The sequence below is a fragment of the Colias croceus genome, chromosome 5, assembly GCF_905220415.1.
Source record: "Colias croceus chromosome 5, ilColCroc2.1".
In the NCBI taxonomy this organism is placed as follows: domain Eukaryota; kingdom Metazoa; phylum Arthropoda; class Insecta; order Lepidoptera; family Pieridae; genus Colias; species Colias croceus.
The window spans coordinates 5,697,943-5,725,432 of NC_059541.1; the positions used below are offsets into that span (position 1 = coordinate 5,697,943).

General features: G+C 31.2%; 1 protein-coding gene across 6 annotated transcripts; it reads left to right on the plus strand.

The window, feature by feature from the left end:
* Positions 1-1,574: 1,574 nt before the first annotated feature.
* LOC123691574 (vascular endothelial growth factor receptor 1) lies at positions 1,575-27,490 on the plus strand. 6 transcript variants are annotated; one of them, XM_045636017.1, is made up of 25 exons: positions 1,575-2,072; positions 9,121-9,474; positions 9,560-9,672; positions 10,063-10,216; positions 11,324-11,472; positions 11,587-11,746; positions 11,890-12,013; positions 12,668-12,843; positions 12,998-13,152; positions 13,237-13,519; positions 13,604-13,747; positions 13,860-13,987; positions 14,182-14,380; positions 14,712-14,972; positions 15,381-15,605; positions 15,899-16,055; positions 18,253-18,344; positions 21,053-21,097; positions 21,516-21,670; positions 21,818-21,940; positions 22,474-22,643; positions 22,993-23,137; positions 24,812-24,989; positions 25,980-26,031; positions 26,341-26,474. In XM_045636017.1, exons 1-24 carry the CDS (start codon positions 2,003-2,005, stop codon positions 26,003-26,005), a joined length of 3,786 nt encoding a protein of 1,261 aa, XP_045491973.1. In that variant the 5' UTR covers positions 1,575-2,002; the 3' UTR covers positions 26,006-26,031; positions 26,341-26,474. The 6 variants fall into 6 exon arrangements, with proteins under 6 accessions (XP_045491973.1, XP_045491968.1, XP_045491969.1 ...); XM_045636012.1 differs by lacking the exon at positions 25,980-26,031 and having other exon boundaries at positions 1,576-2,072; positions 26,341-27,490; XM_045636013.1 differs by lacking the exons at positions 10,063-10,216; positions 25,980-26,031 and adding an exon at positions 10,588-10,714 and having other exon boundaries at positions 1,576-2,072; positions 26,341-27,490.

Below are 27,490 nucleotides of genomic sequence, written 5' to 3' on the forward strand. Positions count from 1 at the left end.
CACATTACAGTATTGCCAACCATGCCAGACATCTTGATGATGTTATTTTAAATGTTGATGTTTTTCAAATTATTTTTTATTTCTTATTCAGAGACTTTAAAGCAATAATTCACAATAATATTTGATAGTTTATAAAGACTAAATTAAATTGAAAAAGCCAGTATTCATAAAATACGCTAAGGAATTAGGTCCTATTAACAGCTTATAATTCTCGCAGTATGGGGTGACCACTGGTTGGTTGTTAAGGCTCGTGGGATCCATAATTTCATTAAAGTCTGCAATTTAATTAAGATATTGCAAGTTTAAAAAAATAACATTTTATTATTTGGTAAAATTGTAAATAATGTGTTAACGATTTTTCATTTGCAGTAGAAGCCATGTTCAATTGTTTTTTTGGGAAGATCTTTCATTTATTGCAGGATTGTAACAAAATAGGTAAAGTAACATAAGCCAGGCTTCGACAGTACATAATCTATTATCCTACGAGTATGACAATGTGTGTCATGAATCATGATGGATACGGGGCGTTATCAAAACTATCATGGCGAATTCGACTCTTCTGTTGGTGGGCGTTCTGCAGTGCACAATATAAATTCATAGCAACAAACATGATACCCTCATCGATCAAAATATGACACTTTTTGACTGGCTTTTGTTTGATTTAACTATATTTGAGTGCCAGTTATAAGCTTCTTGGTGTCAGTAAATGCAATGTTGCACGAATTGTGATCAAAAACGTGCTGTGAGCATGTTGCTGCCAGAACTAATTCATCGTTATTTTACCATATTTTTAATGTATCACATACGAACATGTAATAGGAACACTTGATATGGAATGTAAAGACTTCAATAATTTGTGTAATTATTACTATTTGGACTTAATAATTGATGACGCAGTGATTGTTTGATAACATTCTACGGTGCACCTAAATGTTAATGTTTACTTTCATAAAAATTATGACTAAGCTATTACTGGTAGACTCGCAGTGGTCTTACACCGCATAAATGCATAGATTTCGGGATATAGGGCTTACATTGCTCTATCTGATAATATATAATTTCCTAGAGTTTGACAAGAATTATTAATAAAAAAAACAACAGTTCATGTTATAGTTCCAAGTTGTGTCTTCATCTGTTTATGGACAAAGGGAGAAATTTATGGAGTCTTATGATTATTTATTAATATTTGGAGAACTTCAATCATCTTCTACAGATTTTATTGGATTACGACAGTATCTATAGAAGGATAGGTATTTAATTAATATCTGTTGTTTCATCAATAATTGACTAGATGTTATATCAAGTTATGCTAAATTGAGAAGTTACCTATGTTAATTTAAAATCTTTGATCATTATTTGGGAAAGGAACACGTACCATCATATTAATAACAGTTTTTTAACAAACTTCTATGTAGCGGTCATTTGTCTGTATTTACATATCTACAGCTGTTCGATAGTATCTACAATATGGCTGGTGATTATGTTCTCTGTATGGTGCTTCTACTATGGGCATTATCTTGGTTTGACCGTCCGTCGCGGCGAGGTCGCGGGCGCGCCACGAGTGTAAGCGCGATTGCGTCGACATTCCGCCACACTGGATGCCGCGAATCGGACGCGTTATTGTCATTGCCTTGTAAACCATCACGTGTCGTACCGTTGTAAACTTTAACAGTGACCTAATTACTACGTCAAAGCATATGCTTACTCCCAAATCTAGTGAAACCAGTGACCATATATAGCATCAAGATGTGAAATGAGACAAAATGATTGAACATTTCCGATTGTTGCAACGCGTATTTAATTTTGTGACTCAGTGTACAAAGTTTCGAAGTGTTTACATCGACTGTGATTGAGACTGAGCTATTTGCTCTTGGGCAGCGCTATATTGGATGGAACGTTTAAAATAGAACGCTTGATTAAATCACGGCGTATGGAGTCTACAATGAATAGTGTTCTGGAGAATTAGTTTTTAATTGATAGTGAATAGTAAATATTATCCAAAATGTTTCGCTCGCGGCTAATAGCAGCGCGTGGGATTCTTTTACTATGTTTGACAACTTTGGCGTATTCAGGTTTGCATACTATTGTCTTCCACTTGTGAACTAACTTCCTAAAAAGCACGGATTCTGTAATTTAATCTTCTTTTTATAACTAAATAGAAACTAATGGCATCTTGTTCGAATGAATCAGTATAGATTTTAAAGCCAGTTATTTGTAAGTGGGGATACCATTGAATAATGAATACCTATGCACCTAGGTATACCTACCTATTTCTTATGACACCTCCCCTTAAACACAAGTAGGTACCTATAACGTCTATTAATATGGACGCACTATACATTAAACATGTCGGCAAATCTGTTGAGAATAGGTACAACACCTTGTATTTTTGTTTACAATATTATTCACATGACGAAGGCATTCCGCGTAGGTAGGTTTGTTTATTTTTATTAGAATTGTTATTTATTATGGTATTTTTTTTCTCAATAACTAGTTCTGACTCCAAACATTTGTTAAAAAAAACATTCTTAATAAGGTGTTGTTTGTTTGAATATAAATTAATAACTACGTTAGTTAATGTTAGTAATGTTTTAGCATTGTTCACTTACAATAACAAATAATTGTTACCTACAGAAAATACTGGAATATTTGAATATATAATAAGAAACCTTTCATTAGAATATACTTACTTAGGTAGGTACCCATCTACCTAGTATCTATTTCTTTTACCATTTTCTTAGACCGTTTTAAATAGGTACCTATCACTTCAGAAATATTTAATTTACGTTTCAAATAATTACCTACCTTGTGGTTTTTCACTCAAAAACCAAGGTAATTTAGGTAGGTAGGTATAAGTAGGCAGTTAGTAACCCACGTACCCACGTATAAGAATACAAACAACAAATATTTTAATACTTATCATTTATTTGTTCTGATAATATTATCATTTTAAACTAACAAACTAGATAGTAATTAGGTCTACCAGAATCTGATGGCATATTTATATTTAAGAAATCAAAGATTTTCATGTGGCAACTTATTTGACAACTATCAAATTGGTTGTCAAATTATTTGTCTTTTTTGCAGTAAATGAATAATTTTTAGGATTTTGTCTAAAAAATCTTCGAAAATGTCGACAAAGCCGCTGCGATCACAAGCAAGAGGTGTTGTTTATAATGTGTATAGAAAAACATTCGATGAAGAAGGGTCAAACACATCACAATTTTCAATTTTGAAGATTTTATTGGTAAATTGGACTTACCCGTTTTGATACTTTAAATTAAAAAAAATATTATATCTAGGTAAATAATAATATAATAATATTGTTTGTTGATTAGAATATAATTTTATGAAAACTTATTACAGGAGTTTCCAATTCGGCTATTCGTCAAGTCCAAGCTGTCCAAGTCAATTTTATAATGTGTTTATCTGTTAATACTTATGAAAATAAACATAGTTTTATTTTATTTTTATTTTATTTATAAAAAATTATAAGCAGTTTTGATCTACATTATCATTATATCGATATTTTCACATGGCATACTGGTAATGAATATACAAATATAGGTATGTGTAAATAATAATATGTATTACCTGTATAAAAGTAATATGTATAATTGTATATTATACATGTAAGTATGTACCTACATAATATTAAGTGGATATCTCATTATTTAGTACAGTATTGTCCACTTATGTAATGTGACTATTGATATTGAGGACAAAATAAAAAATAAGCAGTATCAAGATCGTTCAGTCCATTTTCCCTAGGGTTGCACACTCAAAATTTTGATTTCCCTAATTGCCATCAGATTCTGGTTTACCTATAATCTAAGGAATAAATTAACACGATAATAATTAGCTATTAATTGTATAATTATTATCGTGTTAATTTATTCCTTAGATTAATTACTATCTAGTTTGTTAGTTTAAGTTGTTTTATTATTAGTTTAGTTTCTGTGTAAAGTTTTTAGTGTAAGTCAATACCGCATTAGGTTAAGCCTGTAATGGTAATTTGATATAATGATAAATAAATAAATAAATAAATTTTTATACACTTGCCTTAGGTTTCAAGTTTAACCAAACAATAAGAGAAATTGGAATGTAATACTATTCTAATAGAGAATAAGAAATATGTAGTTCCTAGCATAGTTAATTAGTTATTACTACCACCTAGGTACACCCATTGGCTATTTGTTTGGCATTCACAGAATTAGTAACAGTACTTAGTAGGTACGTGATTAAACTCGGTTCACTCAAACAGTGAATAAACACCAACATAAAGCAGCAGTTGTACGACCAGTTTTACATAAATTTATTTAAATTATCGGATACTCGCTAGACTTTAGCATCAATCTACATATTACCACAGACTAAATAGTAGTAACTACGTCAATATTTATATGATTTCGAATGTGTGGCTTTCTATCTATACTGATGTCACATTTGAGGCGCCAAATTTTATTGCAATAACATGTCTGGGATATTTCAGTTTGCTCACTAAATATTGTTCCTAATGCTTGCTCTGCGTACACTTTCCAGGAATATTATAATTGTATGGGTAATCGCTTTGCTAATTTAAATAATGTAAAAATGTTGCAAATTTAACTAGTTTGTAACTAGGTATATTCGTATAATAAATAGGTAGGTAGGTACTATTGTGCTAACAAATATAATACCTACCACCTTTTGTTTTGACCGATAACCAAAAAATGAGAAATGCTATTTCTGATAAATTGTTTCTTACTTTGTATAATTAACATAAGGTAATAAACACTGTACCTAAGACTAATATTTATCCTGTAAAATTAGTTATGGTTAAAATGTACGATAGATAAAAATCTCTTAATATATAATTAAGTCTTTTAATACTTTTGAAAATAGATAAATCCAGTAGGTTGTAATAACAAATCTTTGAGAATTTTCCTCTTTTCGTATCGTTTTATTATCATAAAACATAATTAATAATTATGTTATGATAAAACTTCGTTAATCGTTATCAAATCATTGTCATCTCAGATTTCTTTAATTAATTATTCGAATATCTGCTTATCATATTTTAAATTTTCGAATATATTTTATCAGCTGCGCAGCTGCATGATTGCAGCGAGCATAGTTAAGCCAAAATCATCTTCTATATAGGTACCAAGATAGGTACCATACATATAATAAATCTGTAGAAGTATGTATGTATGAAGTATGTCAACTCTGTATCTACATTGAAAATATTGAAAAAATAAATAGCAGGGGGTGTTACTGGATCGATACCAAACCCAAATATGTGATTAAAAAAATTTTTGTCTGTCTGTCTGTCTGTCTGTATGTGAAGACATCAAGTGAAAACTAACGGTTCGATGTCGATGAAACTTGGTATAATTATACTTTATTATCCTGGGCGTAAAATAGGATACTTTTTATCCTGGAAAAATACGTAGAAAAAAAAAAATCTTAATTTTTCAGTTTTATGCATAGACGTTGTTCTATAGAACCGCGAACACACGTTGCGTTACCCGCAGTGGATTCTTTTTATTTGTAAGATGTCATTGTCAGAGTTACTCAAAATGGAGAAATGAACTATCCACGCGAAGACGGACATCCGCGCGGACGGAGTCGCGGGCGGAAGCTAGTTGCAAATAAACTTTCAGACACAAATGATATCTAAAATAAGATCTCGAATCAATAAAATTATAGTACACGTGTGATACTACAATGAGTCAGAAAATATTAAGAATATGGATTTTTGTACACTCTGCAGACTCCGTCTTCTCGTGACTAAGATATGCGTCATCGCTTTACTGTTACTGTCTTGCCACTGATTCATAGAATAAAATATAATTAAATCTATATCCAAATCCATTGAGAATATTTATAGTTTTCATTCAGAATTTAAAGTGTATGGTTGCATGCTGGGTTCTATTGATTATGTCTATGGCGTGTGGATTGTGAAACCTTCACCAATAAAAAGCATCATTTATATTATTTAAACATCAATTTTAAAACAGAAACCTATATTAATTATTTTAGAACTAAAAAATCATATCTACTACAAACAAAGCGAAATTATGGAAGATAGTTGAAGTGAGAAAGGTACATATTACTTCAAGATGTGTCATTAACGAGACCGAGAAAAGGTTAACTTATAAAAACAAACTCCTTGCTGGGAAAATACCGGAAGTTCCAATCTGGACATAATATGTAGACATATAAACTTATAAAGAACTAGCTTACCGCCCGCGGCTTCGCCCGCTTTCTCTAAAACGATTTGAGATTTAAACTATCCTATCTCTCAAGTTGGATCGAACTGCACATGGTGTGCGAATTTTATTATAATCGGTTAAGTGGTTTAGGAGTCCATTGAGGACAAACATTGTGACACGAGATTTATATAATATACTAGCGGTCCGCCCCGGCTTCGCCCGTGGTACATATTAACGTTTTCTCTACATAAGAACCATCCTCGTACTTCAAGGAATATAATAAAAAAAGAATTATCGAAATCGGTTCAGCCGTTCTCGAGTTATGGAATTACAACGAAAAGTGGCATTGATTTTTATATATTAGATTAAAGATGAGGTCACGAGTGGCTGAGTTGGTTAGGCATCCGCCCCGGAATGGCGCGAAGGATGCGGGTTCAAGTCCCGCCTCGTGATCGAATTTTTTCTATTCTTTATAAATTTATATTTATAAAGCATTTGAATGCCATAAAAACCAAAAAAAAAAATATACAGGGTTACTTGTAAAACACCAGCAACCTCGCAGGACAAGATAGCTAACATCATAAGTAACAACATTTGTTCTACGACTTTTGATAATTTTTTAGATTTTATTTTCATACAAAAATAAATATTCATATTCATATTCATATTAAAAATATTAATATCTAATTATAGATATGAATGATTGTTTTTATCAAAAATTATGATACCAATAAATTACTTTGTCGTTATTCTGAAATATGCGCGAGAGAATACGGGCGGAAAAATGGTAAATTAGAAACACTAATGTAAATTTCAATAAAGAGCCTACACCTACTGGTATTGTCGTTGTTAACAATCTGTGTAAGTTTACATAAGAGTGATCCTAAAATAAATTCCAAAGTAAACTTACGTCTAACAAATAACGATAATAGGTACTCAGACATATTTTATGATCTATACATACATACATACAACACATAAATTCAGCGCAAATGCATTCAAAACAAATTATGATAAACATTCTTTCGCATCTAAAACATTGCAATGTGTTATTAGTTAATGCGAAAAACCAAAAAAACTTTTAAAGAAATATGATTGTAAATAAAATATGCGTTTGTTTTGACTGTTACAAGCAATAGCGTCAAAGCACCGACCTCTACAAGGTCACTTCCAATCATTACAGTATAGCATGTTTTTCATAGTTACAGTTTTTATTACATCCACCTGTGATGTATAATTGTCGAGAATTATAAAACTACGGCGACTATAAATAAAATTATTATTTATAGTACCTAGTACGTTTTGTGAGATCGATTTTATTTCGTCCGCATTGCTCATTCTTAGTATCGAAGTTAAGATGATTCTATATGATATAATATATTTATAATTAAAAAACAATTATTAATTTCACTCCAAATTTCAATCAATTATTAAAATTAATATCTGGGCTTTTTTTTCATGTTGCAACTCACCTAATATTATGATTACAGAATTTAATTTTTGCACTGAAACAACGCAAAGAAAACTGCGGGCTCAAATAATCCTCATGTAAATTAAACGGTTGATAACAATTTAAAACAAAGTAGGTTTAAACTTTAAACAGAAGCACTTACAAAAAAATTCGAGAACTATACTGTCCTTTATTATGTATTTCCAGTATATCCAGTATCTATATAAAATATTTTTAAGAAAAAAAGTGAGTTATGAACAAAGCGTTTGACAAACAACAGTAAAATTTTTACAATTTACAATTTTCCTCACGTTGTTCACCAGTGACCAATAAATTCCCGTCGGTTATTATAAATTGCTAGACGTAAATTGGACTTTCTCAGTTTAGAAAGATTTTTTCCTCTGTATTTAATGCATAATTAAATAAAAATTAAAGGAAAATAATTATGAAATTCACAGAAATTATGTAAATTGTTATAATTAACTTTGTTGTATTACCGGATGCCACCGCTATTTATCATACGCGTATGGCATCCTGTTGGCCTGTATCCCTAATGTCCTTAAAAACAAAATTATTAAAATTAAATTAAATTTTCTAAAACTCTGTTCGGGAAGTTATCAAAGCATTCTTGATTTTTTGGTTTTGTAGCTAGCGTTTTATGTCATTTTATCATGTACCTAAATCTATCTTCAGCCGACGATTTCTCATTATGGGATTACTTGGGAATCCTTTTACCCATAATATACTCACACATAATATATATCAACAGTTATCTCTTTTCTGTGATTATAGAAAACATTTGTATCTACGTTATCCAAATCAATCGGAAGCTTAATTAGATAAATAAAAATAACAACGGGATCCTAATTGTTTAATTGCCGAATTGAACAGTTTGATCGAATCAATTGTGAACAGACGCACGGATCATTTGCTATCCTACCGGTAGGATTAATTTCCCCAATGTTGACCACGCCTGTGTCACACCCCAGACGCAAATTAATTAAAAATGTTTTCGATAGTTACGTATACGCATTGTACGGTGCTAGTCTCGTGTTACCATTAGGCTGATAAGCTAAGTCTACTTGATCACATTCACCCTTCGCTCCGGTGTAACACTGAGCTCTCCCTCCCAAGGCCACCGTTGTTTGTCTTCCCGACATGATAAACTACTCGATAGGTGACGCACGTGAGCGTTGACAAATTAGCCACAGGAAGTTTCCATGAAAGGCTAATTTTCTTTCATTATATTATTCTGAGGCGTGGTAGCACTATGTGCTATATAAACTTCTTTCAATATGAGGTCATCATAATATGTATCTAATACCTATGAGTAAAGATAATGATTCGATACACTGTCGATTTTTTAATTCATCTTACATTTTTGTTTCCCTGTGTAGAAAACTACTGTTTATGAAAACCTATGGAAGTAATTCAAAAGTCAATAAACGATAAGAATTCCGTTCTGCTTTCCAGATGCTCAGCAAATCAATGGTCCTGTGATAACTCCCTTAAAGAAAGAAATAATATTACAAAAGGGACAAAACTTTACTATTTCGTGTAAATCCGACAAACCTGTCGAAATAAAACAACAAGAAATCCCCGAAGAAGTGATTGAATCATTTTATATGGTACAAAGAAATAAGACTGTAATTGAGGGGGATAACAAAGTGTACCAGACTATACTCGATCTTATAAATGTTGATCAGTATGCAGTCGGCTACTATGCTTGTTTCGAAAAAGATCTAGATCCTAACACAATTTTAAATGATTTGAGAGAAGAACCTACTAACACGGATCAAGTCTCTTACATTTATGTATACGTGGATGGTGAGGTTTTATTAAAAATCCTATTAAATTATTTGGTGATTAAACAGTAGACACTTGATTTGAAATAACTTCGAATATATTTTAGGTACGGATAGTATATTTGCGCCAATGAGAGAAGTGGTTATTCCTAAAGGCAACTCAAAAGTTGTAATTGAATGTAGACCTACAACACCAGATGTTATCGTTACATTGATAGGGGTATGTATATAGGAATGCGATGATATTATATGCCTAAATAAATAATACATTGTAAACATACTCTCATTAGTTAGAGGATTTGCTACATGTATCTACAACTTAATAAATAGAGACATGAAAATGGAATGCGTAAAATTGCTTCAAACTTTGCATGTTAAACAGCATTAAATTAAAATAACCAAGAAATGACAATGAATGAGATAATGTTTTCTATGTTTTACATATATCTTAATAAAGCATGAATATTTAAGGAAAATGCATTGTCTCATTTAATAATAAATCAATGCTTTGAGCTGCAAATGTTTCTTCTAATAAAGCATGTTACTTACCACCTGTGGTTTTAATAATACTATTGCTTGGACAACTCATAACAACCTTCTTGATATTCAGGACTTTGCAGAAGGGGAATATAGTTGTAACCCGAAAATCGGGTGCACCCTCGATAGTTATCTGTTAACATTTTTGGAAGACCTGATTACAATTTTCACTTGTGGCTTTAAGCGACGAAATATACAGGCAACAAAAGATGTTTTTGTAAATAAACGTAGGTGATTAGACAACATGCTTACTTCCTTTAATTATTATCTTTGGTGTGCACCCCCGTTTTATAGCAATAATAAAAATTCACTTGAGTGTATAAATTTTATATTATTTCGATGTATAAAAATCTAAAGTAGGTAACATAGATTAAATACGGTTTCATGAATAGAGGTCATAAAATTGGGGTGAATGCGTTGGGTTATGTTTTTCAATATGATAACAAAACAAAACAGGAATTGATTATTATAATATTGTTAATTGTAATGATGATGTTTATTCAGAATAGTTAAAAAATGCTTTCGATTGAAAAACATAACTATTAACATAACCATGTATTTTACTAACAAACAAGTTTAAATGGTAATATAAAAATAGCAGAATAACAAGGCGGCCGATTTCAATAAGTATTCCCCAAAAATTGGATTTTTATTGAAAGCGAAAGAAACCGGTTATATATGCGATGGACAGCGCGGAAATCAAACATTAAGGAAATATATTACTAGTAAGTAGATAGTGCTGAAATGTTGATGTCATAAGGTAGCCCAGTGTGATGGTTTCATTCGGGATTGTTTTGGCATCGTTCTTTTTGTTTTCTAAAGTTTGCTGCTTGTTATCTATCTCCTATTTTCTTCTTATTATGGTGTGTGGCTTAGCGCCATTTATGTGCAACTCTTATCACTTTGTGTTAACAACTAACGTACTAACATTATATATCTATTTCAGTTTATATTATTATTTGTGTTTGATATTGAAAGTAGTTTATTTAAAATAACATGGAAAGTTTACCGCTAGTCAACAAACTTATTAAATAATTCATATTTTACCAAATCATTCAATTCATTGATAATATCGGCTTAGATTTGCCTGCAAAATTTAATGTGTAAAAGTCAGTAAGACAGTGCGTATAATATATTAAAATACGTGATAAGCTTAAATTAAATAGCAATATTAATATAAATGTTGGTCTCCAAAAAACTAAGAGTTGAGATTTATTAATTCGCAGTTACAGAAATTTAGTTTACATTTTATTTTTATTTTGCAAAAAATCAAGAATGTGTGTTAAATGATTTTTTTACAGTTATTTAATATGTAATGTTCTATTTATTTTTAGACGACAATATAGAACCTCCAATACCTAATATAAAAAGCGATTCCGAATTATTCCTAAGAGGAGAAACATTTTCTATAAACTGTACAGTTGATTATCAAGCAAACTCTGCTGTTGTCTTGACTTGGCAAACACCAGATCCATATGCAAACGTAAGTTTAAAGAAAATACAATTTTAATTATTAAATACTATATTCATTGATTTATTATTAAGAATTGTTAAAAAGAATAAGCAGCAAGTTTTAAAATAAACACGTATTTTTCAGAATATTTTACATGAAACAAATGAAAGGGAAATAACTCAGGGCATTTTATACAATAATATAACAGTTTACAATGCAACTGAAACAGACGCTGGTGATTATAAATGTATATCGAAGAATAGAAATGGGAATAAGACGAGTAGAACGAGAAAAACGTACAATGGTTTGTAACATTATACATAGGTACTCGTAGTTATATTTTATTCATATTAATTTTTCTGCAAAATAAAGTCTGGAAAAAATGTTGTTTGAATTTGAATATTTACATAAACATATTGTATATTAATCGTAAAATTCATGTTTTAGGCACGGAAGGTTACATAAAGCTAGAAAAGCTCAATATGAAAAAGATTGTGTCAACGGATCCCAACATCACACCGTTGAGGCTCTTTACGCTTGTTGAAGCCTATCCTCCAGCACAATTTTCTGTGTAAGTTATGCTTAGATAACCGTTGCTATTATTATATTTTCAACCAACTTCTTTAATTACCTTAAGGTTCTGCAGTTTGGTGTGCTCACAGTTCCACACGTTCCTCTCTCTGATCATCTTTCTCAGTAACAAGTTTGATACTTAATGTTATAGATTTCGTGTTACTGTGGATAAAAAAGTTTACCTCTAAAGCAGTTCGATTGTAGACTATACGTAAATGATGAATGATCCTTGCAAATGACCGCAATGCTAAGGTTCCAGTTATGTGCTAAAATATTGACCAGTATTAATTCTTCGGTGAAACAATGAATTTTTCGGGTATAATGCATCTGAGTAATGAGGAAAGTGAGTCTAATCAGTTTCAGGTGCAAGTCATTGCAATGAGCTAAATTCGTATTCAATTGTTCAATCACTAAATATGTTTATGCGGTCTTCCTTAACAACAAGAAATTTATTTTTTCAGATTAATTAACTTTGTACGTCTTTACTTACAGCTTCTAGTCTTTATAAATAACTTATAAATTTTACCTTTTCTTCGGTCTCCATATCAACAATCAGTTAAGAAGCAGCGATTCATAAACAGTTCGACTTAGGAACAGATTTTGAATAAGGAAGTTTCTTTGAAAATTCAAATATAACTAATTTTGATTTCAGAGTGAGAGATGGTAGTATGGAATTACCCTCTGGTGAAAAATACTCTTTAATTTTCTATACATCTGGTGTCGTGTTCCAAATTAATTCGTTAAATATAAACGATACTGGAAACTATACGATAATCGCAAGAAACCAGTTCAACACACGTAATATTACTTACGATATAAGGCCAAAAGGTAAACTATTATCTTACTATTCAATGAACAATAGGTGACTAAAAGAGTGATTAATGGTCTGTGTTTCTACTTTGTCTATCACATATGTATCATTTATGTTAATCCTTACAATTTTTTTAAATTTGCGTTTTATTTTTTGACTTGTAATTTTCAGCATCACCTAGCATCGAGTTTAATCTAAGTTCCAGTAAGAGGTTTTTATCAGGCACCATTGCTACTTTAATATGCAATGCAATCGGATATCCTCGACCAACGATCAGTTGGAATTTTACAACTGACAAAGGAGAAAGACACATTTTAGAAAAACAGGTACTGTTTATCTCTGAAGCAGGCTTTTAGTTAAAGCTTATTAGATGGTTTATCTTTTATTATTTATTGATTTATTTATTCCAGGCTAAGAGTACCGCAGTTTCGATCATCAAAACATCGTCGATACTACAAATTCCCGTTCGTTCATCTGGAAACATAACATGCTATGCCACAAATACTATAAATCACACATCTGTTTCCCGAAAGTTCCTTGTTTACGAAATAAACAATGGATTTGGTGTTGCCAATGAAAACAATACATGGTTCTCGGAGAATGATAGAGTGGTCATAAGTTGCTACGCTTCAAAGTACGAATTTACAGACGTGACTTGGTTTGACGGTGAAGGAAACGATATTGCTGATAATGGTAATCTTTGGTTTAATTTTAAAGAATGGGTTTTACGCCAATTTTATTTTTATTAAGTTTACCTTAATAATGTGATTGTTTTAGTTAAATTGAAAGAAACTCCGTACTCATACGTTGCACAGTTGATATTTGACAGCATATCCTTAGAACAAGCTGATAACTACACATGTGCTGGATTTAAAAACAATGAAACAAGCGAAACATTTACGATTTCTATAAGTGTCACAGGTAACTATTTTTTTCAAATTAAACTTACGTACATACGTTAATGTTAAGATTTCATAAAAATATTTTTCTTTTCATAATATTTGTAAACTTCAATAATATCTATTTGTATTAGCACAACGTTTACCTGAGATAAATATTCCGAAACTGGATGAAGAAGACGTAGAAGTGATTCCATACCACCCAGTGTATCTAGTCTGCCAAGCAGATGCTGTTCCTCCACCTACAATACTTTGGGAAAAGGTAATGTTTACATAATTTATATAAACATTTGTGATTATTATTAGTGTGTGTATGTTTGTATCTGTGCGTGTTGGCGTGTATGTGCGTGTGTATATGTTATACACACACGTGCCTAATAATAGTGTGTTGATTGCACAAATACGTACTATTTCACCCTCTATAACTAGCACAGTAAACAAAGCTATTTGTTACAGGACGGTGTCCCTCTAATTAACGCAACTGATGTTGTTATAAAAACTGATTATTTGAACCATACAACGGTTAACTCGACCCTCGAAATCGAGACCACTATGCAGACAGACGGACGGGTGGACGATAACAAGGGGAAATACGAATGTATCGCAGAAAGTAGTGGACGGACCATGAGAAAAACATACAATGTGTATTTCAAAGGTGATTTTGTAATATTTTATATAATGATCGATACTATTTGTGCACTACAAAATATGGCATCAAACTTTTAAACTTTAATAATATATGGCCTATTTTTGCATGAAACAGAACTATTGACAATTTGTGAACTTTGTGCTTATAAGGAATATTTACAAATAATTGAGGGTAGGTGGATTAATTCCTTAGCGTCTGCCAACCAGCTAGTACTATCAAAGTACCGCCAAAAAATAAGATATTTATATTAGAATTAACATGTTTTACCCAAAAATATATAATAGAAATAGAACAATCCGTCGACTCTCTAATAATAATCTTAGTTTATTATTTTCAGATAAAGCGACATACAAAACCACGTATACCATTCTAAGTGTTACCTGCGCTATTGTATTTATACTAGTCCTGTTAATTGTATATCTCACTTGGAGAATACAAAAAGAGAAACAGTTCAGGAAGGAATTAGCGGACGCTGGACTTCTGTACTTTAAAGAGGGTGTTCCGAAGTCGCTAAATCCAGATTTAGGCATCGACGAGCAAGCCGAACTATTACCATACGATGACAGATTCGAATTTCCGCCAGATAAACTTGTGCTAGGTAATTTTGTTTATTTATTTTTATGAGCAGTGAAAATTATTAAGTGTAATAAGTATTCTAGATAATGGAATTTGATCAAAGAGTAAGCAGACAAAAATTAAAACTATTTATCATTATATTATTGTTAAGTTTTGATTAACATGGATAATCTATTTGAATTTTTAAAGGATTTCAAATGATGTTATTAAGTAAAATTTGATAATAACACAAAATTATTTACATGAGAGTGCAATGTTATGATACAAAAACTCAGTGAACGGTCAGAAATGTTTACACTTTTTATCTCGTCTCGTTGGCCTTGCAATATAAAATCTTTCATTGAAATCTCAAATAATATTTAAATGATTCATGTTACCTAATGTATTTATTTTAAGTTTCTTGTACAATTATTTATTTTTTCTCACATAGGTAAACAATTAGGAGCAGGAGCATTCGGTGTTGTATACAAAGCCGAAGCAAGAGGCATTGTAAACGCTGAAGAAACGACTACAGTTGCTGTGAAAATGGTAAAGAAAACAGCTGATAACATGTACATCAAAGCACTGGCTTCAGAATTGAAGATTATGGTGCATTTAGGGAAACATGTCAATATTGTCAACTTATTGGGAGCGTGCACGAAGAATGCGGGGAAAAGTAAGAAATTGTTTTGAAATTTAAATAATAAATTTAAAATTTGAATTGTTTATCCTTAATATAGAACAAAATTGACAGAGAGCATTTCAAGGAACAAGTTAAAAAAGTTAGCATAACTTATAACTTACACTTACAGATTTGTGAACTAACTTATAACTTACAGATTTGTGAACAAGTTCATTTATTCTGTAGTTATATTTTAATGTATTTTATCATTTATGTCGTTAAGTACAAAATAGTGAATGTAAGTTTTCTTATATTAAATAATTGCAACACAAACTATTCCATTACAGGAGAGTTGATTGTAATTGTTGAGTACTGCAAATTCGGCAATATTCACAATTACATGTTACGGCATCGCGAGGTATTCATTGATCAGCTGACAGATAATAAAGAGAAAAACCTTGGAAAAGTGAACAGAGCTTTTTCCTGCAGCAGTGGCAGCAGCGGGTAAGATATTTTAAAGTGGCTTTCACAAAGAAAAACGTACAAATTCGCATATTTAGCTTTGTTTCCAAAAAAATAAATATACGAAGACAACTAAGAAGTGACATTAATTTATATAAAAGTGTGGTCACAAAACTTATATGTTCTGTGCACAAAACTATACTAACAGTTATCCTTGAAGTTATTTTAGCATTTTTAACACAGCTTATGTAAATGATTCGTATAATTTGTACGTTGTATTTTTAAATTAAAGTCTTCGCAATATGCGATATAGAGCATTGGGTCTATAATACCGGACTCCATGTGGCACACATGCTTTGGCATTATTAAATTAACCCGTAATATCCTATAAATAGAAATCTTTAATACTATAGGCGTATATTTTAAATAACTATATTTACTTTAAAGGATAAATGTAAAATTATTTAGTACATAACAAAATCTAACCAATATATAATATATATATACACCACTATTTTTAAATCAGTACAAAAACTTTAAGGACATGTTAGCGAATACTTTATTATTGTGATCATGATGTTAGAATTACATAATATCGATAGATAGCAAAGATATAATCATTTGTTTATTTAAGAAAGTCTAACTAAAATCATAGACACATTGCAGAGTTCATTCACTTATTCATTGATAGTATTACCTAACCTTGGGCAATAAAATGAAACAAGAGATGTAGTTACTAACTTTATTTATTTTAATTTCCTAAATTCAAATCTCCCCTTCATACTTCATCCGGGCTTAGGACCGGAATAATTACTTTTTTACAATAAATTAAATAGGTACGTAGGTATGCAATTACAAAACAAACAATATCAAAATCGAATTTTGACGTATAAATTAAGAAGTTAGAATCAGCTGTTTTTTACAATAAGTACCTAATCTGTATTGAACGAAAAAACGATTTTGGCGTGTTTAAGAAGTTAGAACCAGCTGTTTTTTACAATACCTACTCTGTATTGAAAGAAAAAACGATTTTGGCGTGTTTAAGAAATTAGAATCAGCTGTTTTTACAATACCTAATCTGTATTGAAAGAAAAAACGATTTTGGCGTGTGAAGTTAGAATCAGCTGGTATTTACAATTATCTTAACTAACCTTACAAGTATTTCAATAATAAAATTGTCCTTCAAAATGTCCACCACCGTTATCAATACACAGACGTGCACGTTTTATTAAATTGTTTTTTAACGAGAGAAGTAAGTAGGTATGTTTTTTTGTCTTTTCACTTCATCCAATATGCGCTGTTTTAATTATTGTTCGACACTAACCGGCTAACTTTTGTTCACTTAATTTCACTCCACAAAAAGAGGTCCAAGGGTGTGAGATCAGGTGAGCGAGGAGGCCAAGCAGCAGGCCCGCCTCGACCGATCCACTGACTTCCAAACTCCGCTGTGAGAAATTCATGAACCGCAACACGTTAGCATTTTGTGACAACGCCTGCTGGTAAGCATTTACCACGACCGCGACGGTTCGTACATTTGGCGATCGAGCGTTCGGGACTCGGGTACTTATCTGTACATACGTACTGCTGCACTCGCATTTTCTCCACTCAAAAAGAACGCACGAAGCATAAGTACATAATCCCGTGATATAAATTGATATGATATTGTACCAGGAAAAACGTAAACAAACGCGACGAAAAAAAGCAAGTTTTCACTTCCGCTAACAATTAGGCACTGTTTGTCCGTTGTCGCAACGCGTTCGGCGTTGGGTGCGAACTGCGAACTGCGAACGGCGACGCGGGCGCAGGCCACAGAGGGAAAGGGGGTGGCGGGGTGAAGGATGGCGAGCTTCGACGCGAGTTTGCCGGAATTTATCAATGGAGCTGTCCAGCGGACCTATTCGAAATCGTACGCTAGAAAATTACAACACAATACCTAGTGTGGGTCATTGACTAAGAATAGGTTTAACAATTTTTACATATTTATGTGGACAATTTTGGGACATTTCTGTTTGTTAGTGTTTTTAATTATTTCTTACACAAATATGATTGGTTAAAGGTACTTAACACCCTGTAAAATTTTATGTACTGATTAAAAAATAGTGGTGTATATATATATATATATATATATATATATATATATATATATATTAATAATAAATAGACGGATACATTTATGCTTATTTATCGTATTGGTGTAACATATTATGTAAAATTTTATGAAGTCATTCTTTTTTTTCAGGATGCATTCAGATTATTTCAGCTCGAATAATACTCAAGTAACAGATCACACGTTTATCAATTCTGCAAATACAAATAGATCTGAGAGAAAAGGTAAATTAACTTTGTTATGTATCTAGTTATTACATCTATATTTCTAGGTAAATCATTGAAAAGCAAAGAAAATATTTATTTATGAAAGATAAGCCTAGATAAAAACGATTTACATTTCAATTGATTATCTAGCTTGAAATAAGCTAACCCACGCAACTTCATCTGTGAACACTACTGCAGTGACCGTAAGTGAATCGAGACTAGGAGAGCATATAAAAGTAATGCTCTAAAACTGAATAATTATTATTATCACGTGGCTTCCTCTAGTATTATTAGACAGATCATGTGTTAAATGAAACAAAGCAGGCTTTCGCGCTTCGGTTTTTAACACATTATTTGTCATATATTAATAATATAACAATATAAACCTACCTAAAGAACTACTTACGCTTTTCATTTGTTAAAACGGGATGAAAATCGGTTCATTAGATTGTAAGTTTATCTCGAACAGACAGACTGTTATTGATAATATGTAGTGATAGTGATATCATAATTCATAGTATTCCAGTAATGACAACACTATTTTAAAACAGTCGGTTGAATATAAGCCTTTGAAGTACCTATTTAATCTTTATAGATACATCTTTCATATCTTACGTAGATTCAATACTTTATGTAACCTATAATAATTACATCTCATGCATTAACCTTTTGAACGCCAATGACATCTATAGATGTCATGCGCAATCGTGCCCTGTGCGCCAACGACACCTATACATGCCAAGAAACAGATCATAGATAAATACAAAATAAACATATTAAACCTTTACTTTTACGTGTTTTATTTATACAGTTTATGAACTGAATCCCCAGTTATTACATAATTGTACACAGTAAACAAAATTGCCAAGTAGTTATTCAAATATTTGATGACAAAAAATAACTTAATTAATGGCTAAAAAAGCATGTTCTCTCGCGCCAATGACATGTATACGTGCCTACTAGTGATGTAGTGTAATATTCAAGTAACTTCATTAAAATTTCAGCGAAATTACTCTAATTCGCTTAATTTTTGTAATAGCTACAAAAAAATATATAAGCTTAGTCACTGAGAAAAAAGGTAAATACTACATTCTTTGGTATAATACCATATTGTCTATATTGTGGATATTGTTGATTTGAATATTTTCCTTTTTGCCAATCATGCGCATCCCTAGCACAGTATCGATATGCAATCCCTTCTGCGCCATTGACATGAATAGATGTCGGACTGGTGACGTCGTAAGCGCGTGCCGTGTTGTTAAGTGCGGAAAGTTGTAAAAATATTTTATCGAGTAGCTATTAATGAGCATAATAATTATATAGATAGGTAGGTAAATACAAGGCTGTTAATGAACATAATGATTATATACAATTGTTGGTTTTTTATTATTAAAGTGAAACTTTTATTACATCGTCTCAAACTTTTTGGTCTGTGTAACGCATGTCGCGTGTATCGCGGCTGCCGAGTAGGTATACCTACTTGGCACGCGACATGCGCTACACAAAGCAGTGTTCGGAACCGTTCGAACAGTTTCACTTTTACCGTGGTTTCATAAAACCACACAACTTTTTTTTTATTTTATCGTCACAAACACAATGTATGCGTTCTAGCATAATATTTATTGTCCATGTAATGATAAAAATTCGCTTAGGTCCAAAATGTATAAATATCTCTAAAAATCTGTAGGTACTTACCTATTTAGCAGTTTTCAAAATTTATTACCTAATAAGTCTAATCAGTGCCTTTATTAGAATATTCTTATGATACAAATTGTCGCTATGTCATATCAAATATGGTAATTGACCTAAACAGGTACCTACATATCATTAGTATTTGTAATAACTCAAGTATTAAACTAAATGATTGGAAAATAAATATGTAAGTAGTTTTAATGCAATTCCCTTTATTTAAAGGTAATAGTTGTTTTGATATTTACAAATAAACACTCCACAATAATACCTATAGTTCATATAAACTTAATAAATAAACTCGATAAGTTATAATAATATACAACTACACATCCCTAATCAGAAGCGAGAGATTATAAAAAAAAGGATGGTTGCCCGCGCCATTGGCATGTATACATGCCAATGGGGCGTAACTGATAGAGAATAGTGCTGTAACTTGTTGCAATTTTATATGTATTTTTGTATCTCAAAAGGTTGATTTTTTTTGTTGATACTTGCTATAAATGTGGTCTTAAGTTTTTACAGTAGGAGATGAGGTTAAATAAATATTATTTTTGTGTTATAAGCTGTTTATTCAAATATTCAGACGTGAATTATTATGTTTATCGATAACATTTTGGACTCCCTACTATTTTCAAGGTTATCTCATTGAATTTGTGGCTTGGCGTGGAGGGCACGGCGATGCGTTTTTGCTCTGGCGGTCAAAAGGTTAAGCATAATATAATTGTACGTTCATCTCATGAAAATAGCATATCTTTACCTAGAACACAAGCCTTATATCTTTAGAATGTCGTTGGGGTAGTCTGAAATTATGTTTATAAAAATTACCGCCCATTTTTTTGTTATTTCTTGCTGTATTCAATTGCGTGATTCTATTTGTGTTAACAAACTACTTACTACGTACAACGATAAGCGAGCAAACATGTTTATAATTTTTATTATTATTTCTCTGTAAGTGATTCAAATGTAATCTTTTTTGAGAAATAAATGTCTTAAACCGTATATAATCATACAACATTTGTTTTGTATTTTATCAGATAATGCAAATGCAAATCAAATTCCACACGTGGAGTTTATAAAAGGTATATTTACTTTTATGTGATGTCGATGTCTCTAAAACACTCTTCTTGGCTTTTCACGACGTTATTATGCACTAATTGTTAAATATGTTTACCTGAAAATAATATCGTTTATAACAGCAATTTATAATGCACTTTCTATATGTATATACAGTTTTGGATAATTCCTTACAACATTCAATAGAATATCGGTTTTCTAATTTACGTTTCCAAATAATCAAGAGCAGTTCAAGTTTTAGCTTGCTTCAATAGTTAATTCCCCTAATGTAACAATATAAGAAAATACGTAATAAGCTTTTTAGTTCATCTATGTAAGCACTAAGCACTTTAACTAGACATGCATTCAATTCACTGTAGCCACACTGTAGCAATTATTATCTACAAATGTATAGAATGAACTATTAATAAATACTTTTTACAGTATCCGACACTGGTTACGTACAACCAGAATGGAGATCAAATTACGAATGTGACTACCTTTATGAAGGGCGAAATCCAAGACCTCTAACCTCAAGAGATCTATTAGCTTGGGGATTTCAAATTGCAAGAGGAATGGAATATCTTGCAAGCAGGAAGGTAATATGCTCTGTTGTATGAAATTTTAATTGATAACAACTTATCGGGAATTAAAATTTCCAAATTTCGATTGTTTAAAAAAGTAAATATAGGTTTGACTAAAAAGGTTTTACAGTTTTTTTTATGTGCAAATATGTTAAATTTCAGGTGCTTCATGGAGATTTAGCAGCCAGAAATATATTGCTTGCTGAAGACAATATCGTAAAGATTTGCGATTTTGGATTAGCAAGAAGTATTTACAAGAACGATGAATATCAGAAAAAGGAAAACGTAAGTTATTTATTCATTTCTATTGCATAACGTAGAAACTAGACTGTAGACAATGGACATTATTGAATGATTAACGACTTGTCGATGAATCAACAATATTTGATGGCATTTCACACCACATTAAGAAAGGAAATGAGAAGTAAAGTCATTTACTTACTGCAACCAGTGGCTTTTTATTTAAAGCAGCGCCCTCACCAGAAACGCAAAACATATTTTGTAATCAATTTACAATAAAGGTCCATGTTGAACACGTTGTAAGCCTATGTAACCTTTTCGCGGTCTAGTAGTTATTAACACTGCCGCTAGATGTCGCTACTCTCTTGAAATTTGGAATGCCGTGGCTTTCCCGCCAAAAGTAGGTATTTTAATTTTCACAGCTTGAATAAATTTACAATAAAATTTAATGTTGTCTTGTTGAGTCTTTTGTTACTTTTTATTGGATAGATTATAAAGAAAAATTGCTAGGAATATTTGTAACGTTTCAATTTATTTAATACATAGCTACATAATTAAAGGTTGATTTTATTTTTCAGAGTCCTTTGCCAGTGAAGTGGTTAGCAGTAGAATGTATGACCGACCGAATATTTTCTACTCAATCGGATATTTGGTCTTTTGGTATCGTGCTGTGGGAGCTTTTTTCGTTGGCTAAAACGCCGTATCCCAACATCAGTCCGACTAACTTGCTGAAATGGCTTTTAGAGGGGTAAATATTGTCATCGTCATAATATTGTTTAAAAAATCTTTCAGTTTGGTTTCCTTACTTATTAAGTATGTGATTTAAATACAGGTAAACGTATTATCAAATTAAATTAATTGTTTTAGTAAGTTAGTTAGTTTTAGTAGTTAGTTCTCTTTTTGTGGAGAGTCTTTTTACAAGTTTTTTTACGTACCCTACATTAAATATTTTTTCTCTCAATTAAAATTTAAGGAGTTTCAAAAAACTTTGACTATTTGTAGACTAAATAGCCTGAAGATATAGAACGAATACAACACCAAAATTATTTTTCATGTATAACAAAAACAATACAATATTTAATGATAATTTAATCTAGGCATCGTTTGGAGAAGCCGACTTACGCGGACGACAGGCTCTATGACGTCATGCTGAAGTGCTGGGAACAGAAGCCCACCGCCAGGCCCTCCTTTTCACAACTACAAGAAATACTCGGATCCTTCTTAGAAGACAATGTTCGAAATGTAAGAAAATAGCTTCTTATAATTATAGTTATTCGTAAAATAAACACTCTTTTTATACCAAAAAATATAACGAATTGAACAACTTCTTATAATTATCTATACATATCTATACATATAATAAATCTGTAGAAGGGTCAATTCTGTACATTGAAAATATTGAAAAAATAATTACCAGGTGGTGGTTCGATGAAACTTGGTATAATTATACCTTATTATCCTGGGCGTAAAATAGGATACTTTTTATCCTGGAAAAAATTAATCTTAATTTTTCAATTTTATCCATAGACGTTGTTCTGTAGAACCGCGAACACACGTTGCGTATTATTATAGGCCTAGCTGTATTTGGGTTCAATAGATATTTATAAGATGTCATTGTCAGAGTTACTCAAAATGGAGAAATAAACCATCCACGCGAAGACCGACATCCGCGAGGACGGAGTCGCGGGCGGAAGCTAGTTCTTAAATATATAACCACTCAATCTGAGTATACCAAAAGTAATAATGAATTATGTTAACAGCTTTAAATATTATATAGTTAATACAATAATATTACGTATTCTGCATAAATTAACATTAATAGACTGCTTGTGGGAATTTACTCTTTGCATTGATTAAATAATATTATAAAAATCTAGGTATTTATTCCCTTTTTTAAATTTATAAATTTGGAATACTTATATATTCATCAGCTATATAATTAATTTATCCTAGTATTAATACAGTTTTATTTTTATAATAATTTGTAACTATTGATTGGGTATCTAACTATCTAAACTCGTGTATGTGTATGTGTATTTGTATTCAACAAACGAGCAAGATAACAGTATCATAGGGTGTTCAGACCAGCACTTGCCTTAAAGTGATTTAAATATTAAACGCTCCTCTATACTACACTATATTGGCCTGGGGTATAGCGAACATGGAGTAAATTGGAAGATTAACATGTGCTCTTGGGATAAACCTTTTAAATAAACAATACTTCCAAATTTATTTAGTAACACACACATAATAGTATTTAGTAACAGTTTTAGATTTAGTGACTTTACTTACCTAATCGTTATTGTAAGAAAACCAGTTTCCAATATTAAATTATAAAATTATTTGATCATTGTGAATAGCGTAACTAAGGGCCGATTTCGCTTTTTTGAATAGTCTTCATTGTATATCTAATAAGCAACGTTGTTATTATTCTGTAAATTCTTTACGATTTTCGTTAAATAACAAAGTTGCCAGGCTCTTATTAAATACTGTTTACATCTTGCTTCGCTAATAAATTTTCCTTTTATGTATATTGTATATGTACTTAATAATTACACACATTACACACATTCTTAAATATGTAAATTAAAAAAAAGAACACTAATTATGTATGGCATATAACGGTGTATTTACATCAAACGAACATAGAGCTAGAGCAAGAACAAGAGCAAGAGCATTCTTTCGTGATCAAATTTTCTGTACACTAAAGTGTAAAAGAAAATTTGTATACAATATGCAGTGTTATTTATAGAACATTGCATAGAATCTTTTCGAAAGCACCAAGAACAACGAAAGAATGCTCTACGCCTGTTTACACTAAAAAAACTTGACATAGTGGGGTTAGAAGTTAGGGTTAGAATAAGCGTTCGCTCGTTTGATCTAAATGCACCGTTACGTGATTATGGAAAATTTCAGCATTACGTCGACTTGAACTCCGCATACATGGAGTTAAACGCAAAGTGTGAGGGCCAAGAGGACTATTTAGCTATGGTGTCGGCGCCTGATTTCAATAACCTCGTGACGCCGAGTCCTCATCACTATGTGAACGAAACTACGCAGTTCTTCCCACCGACGCCTACGCAGTTACAGCATGGTAAGTTTTCTTGAATCAAATGTATGTAAACGAATTTTAAATCTGGTTTATAATTTTAGTTAATGTATTTGAATTAGCAATTGATTGAACACTGTGTCATATTATATTAATTTATTGAATAAATCCCATGTTTTGTACTATAAATTATAACAGAAGTTATGATTTTTTTTGAATACAAGTAAGGTTTGGATTTTTTATATCCAAACAAGATTGAAAGCTACTGCCTATATTTTTCGTGTCGTTACAGAATGCTATATAGTTATCTATATTTATTACATTATTCATTCAATTTGTATTCAGGTTTATTTATATGTAGATATCATGTTTATAAATTCCCCTTCACCTACAATAGATATAAATATTCCTATAAATATCATGGGCCTTGCCATATGAAAAGCGCCTAGGGGACCTCGCATCGCTGCTTAAAGCCTTAGTTGCCATAATATGTCGAGTAAAAATATTATTTAGTAGGAAGTAAACAAAATATGTGGTTATAATAATTAGTCCGACGTATGTGCCTACTTATAAATTTATTCGTAGATATTCAAAAGTAGACCTTTTAAATAACTATGTATGTCACATGTATGTCACATGTTACGGTAGTTGATTGCACAATATTTAAAAATTTGGAAATCTATCTCCCAATCATAGCTCATAGTTTTAAGTTTTTAACTATTCATTTTGGAGTTATATTATTGTAAAATATAAAACTATCAAAACTATTAGTATCTAGTAATTTTATTAAACATTTTAGAAAAAAATTGAACAGTTTCCAAGAAGTAGATACTTACATTATATAAGTTAATATATGATCACTATTACGTAAATAATGAACAAAACATTTTAGTTGAATTAAGATAAGTTGATAATCTTTTATTAAACAGAGTTTCGTCGTAGATGTATTAATGTTATTAGAATTCATGTTCTTGTTATTGAACAAAATTCCTCGGTAGCAATTTCATCATATAAACGCATTTTTCCTTTTGTCAGACGAAACGGAAAATACGCCAGTCTGATCACGCGAAACAGATTCTTTCATACGGTAATAAAATGGTATAAGGCATGGTTGATGTAACTAACAACAAAACGTGTATGTTGAATGTAAACACTATAGAAACCTAGTTATCTTCTTATACAAACAAATACAGTAATGTATGAAACGTGTGATTATTTAACAATTCAACAAAATAAATCCTAAATAAATTGTGTTTCTTTTTATCTTTTGCACATTTTTACCTAATGTTACTAACGTTTCTAGAATATATGTTAATGTATGTTGACAACGCACGATTTTCGTTTTATATTGCACGCGTATAATAATATGATAATGTAATATGAGATGTGTTTACAGACGACGAAGGCTACTTACAAATGAGCCCAGCGAACCAACGCATATTCAGTCCACGCGCTCAAGACACTAAATTTGATTTCGACGCCCGTAAATTGAACCCTAGAATGACCGAGGCAAATGGCCTCAGTTCAGAATCGACTCCGATGTTATCCCTAAACAACCTTCCAGCGAGGAGCGGTTCGGACTCCGACTACGACGGGAATTCATCCTCGTACATGCCCATGTGTCCTCGCATTGAAGAAGAATCAGATGACGTCTTCGAAGTCAAAGACAAAAACGCGAAAAACAGAGCAGTAACTAATCCGACTTACATTGCTTTTAACGAGAATAATAAGAAGCCCCTAAACATTTCCAATAATTACATTAATATAAACGTGCCCAATGGTCTAGTCAAGTAGATATCTTTTATGACGTACTCTTGTACACATTTACAATATGTATGTATGAGTATTAGAATTCATTCGTTGGTTTTGATCTCCTTATAATATTATCATTGAATACAAAATCTCATTACTTTTAATGTTTAAGCTATTTTTTTTATCGAAACTGCGTGTAACGGAATGAAAGATCCGTTTTCCTTTTATGTACGATTCTTAGTAACTTGTTACTAAAGATTGTTAATAAATAAACAAGTATTATATGTTGTTATAAGTAATACAATATATTTATTGTGAAGTACAAATATTATAATTATGTAACTGAAAAGGAAAGTAATGTCATTAACATTACTTAAAAGTGTCAGCTTATTTCGCTATTTACTGGTAGTTTTAGTATTTTTACGTACCCCACCACTTTAATTTAATAGTTATATATTTTCCATATTTACAATTTGCTAGATATCCTCAATATATTATCATTCCTTGCTTCTTCATCTTTAATACTTTTTAGTGAAAACATTTTTGCATTTATCAAAATTTTCTATTATGTACTGTTTTTATAAACTTGATATTCAAGTTTTTATTTGCGCCGTGATAAGTTAGATGTATTATAAAAGTTAATTTAAGTTGATGGAATGTCATAAAATATGCATGCTTTCTGTTTCTGATGTTATTTGTAAGATTTTAAGTAAGTATAAGAATATTCTCTATGTATTACGTATTTATAAAGGTTCAAATTCTGAATAGAAAAATAAAGCATTGTTTTGAAAAAA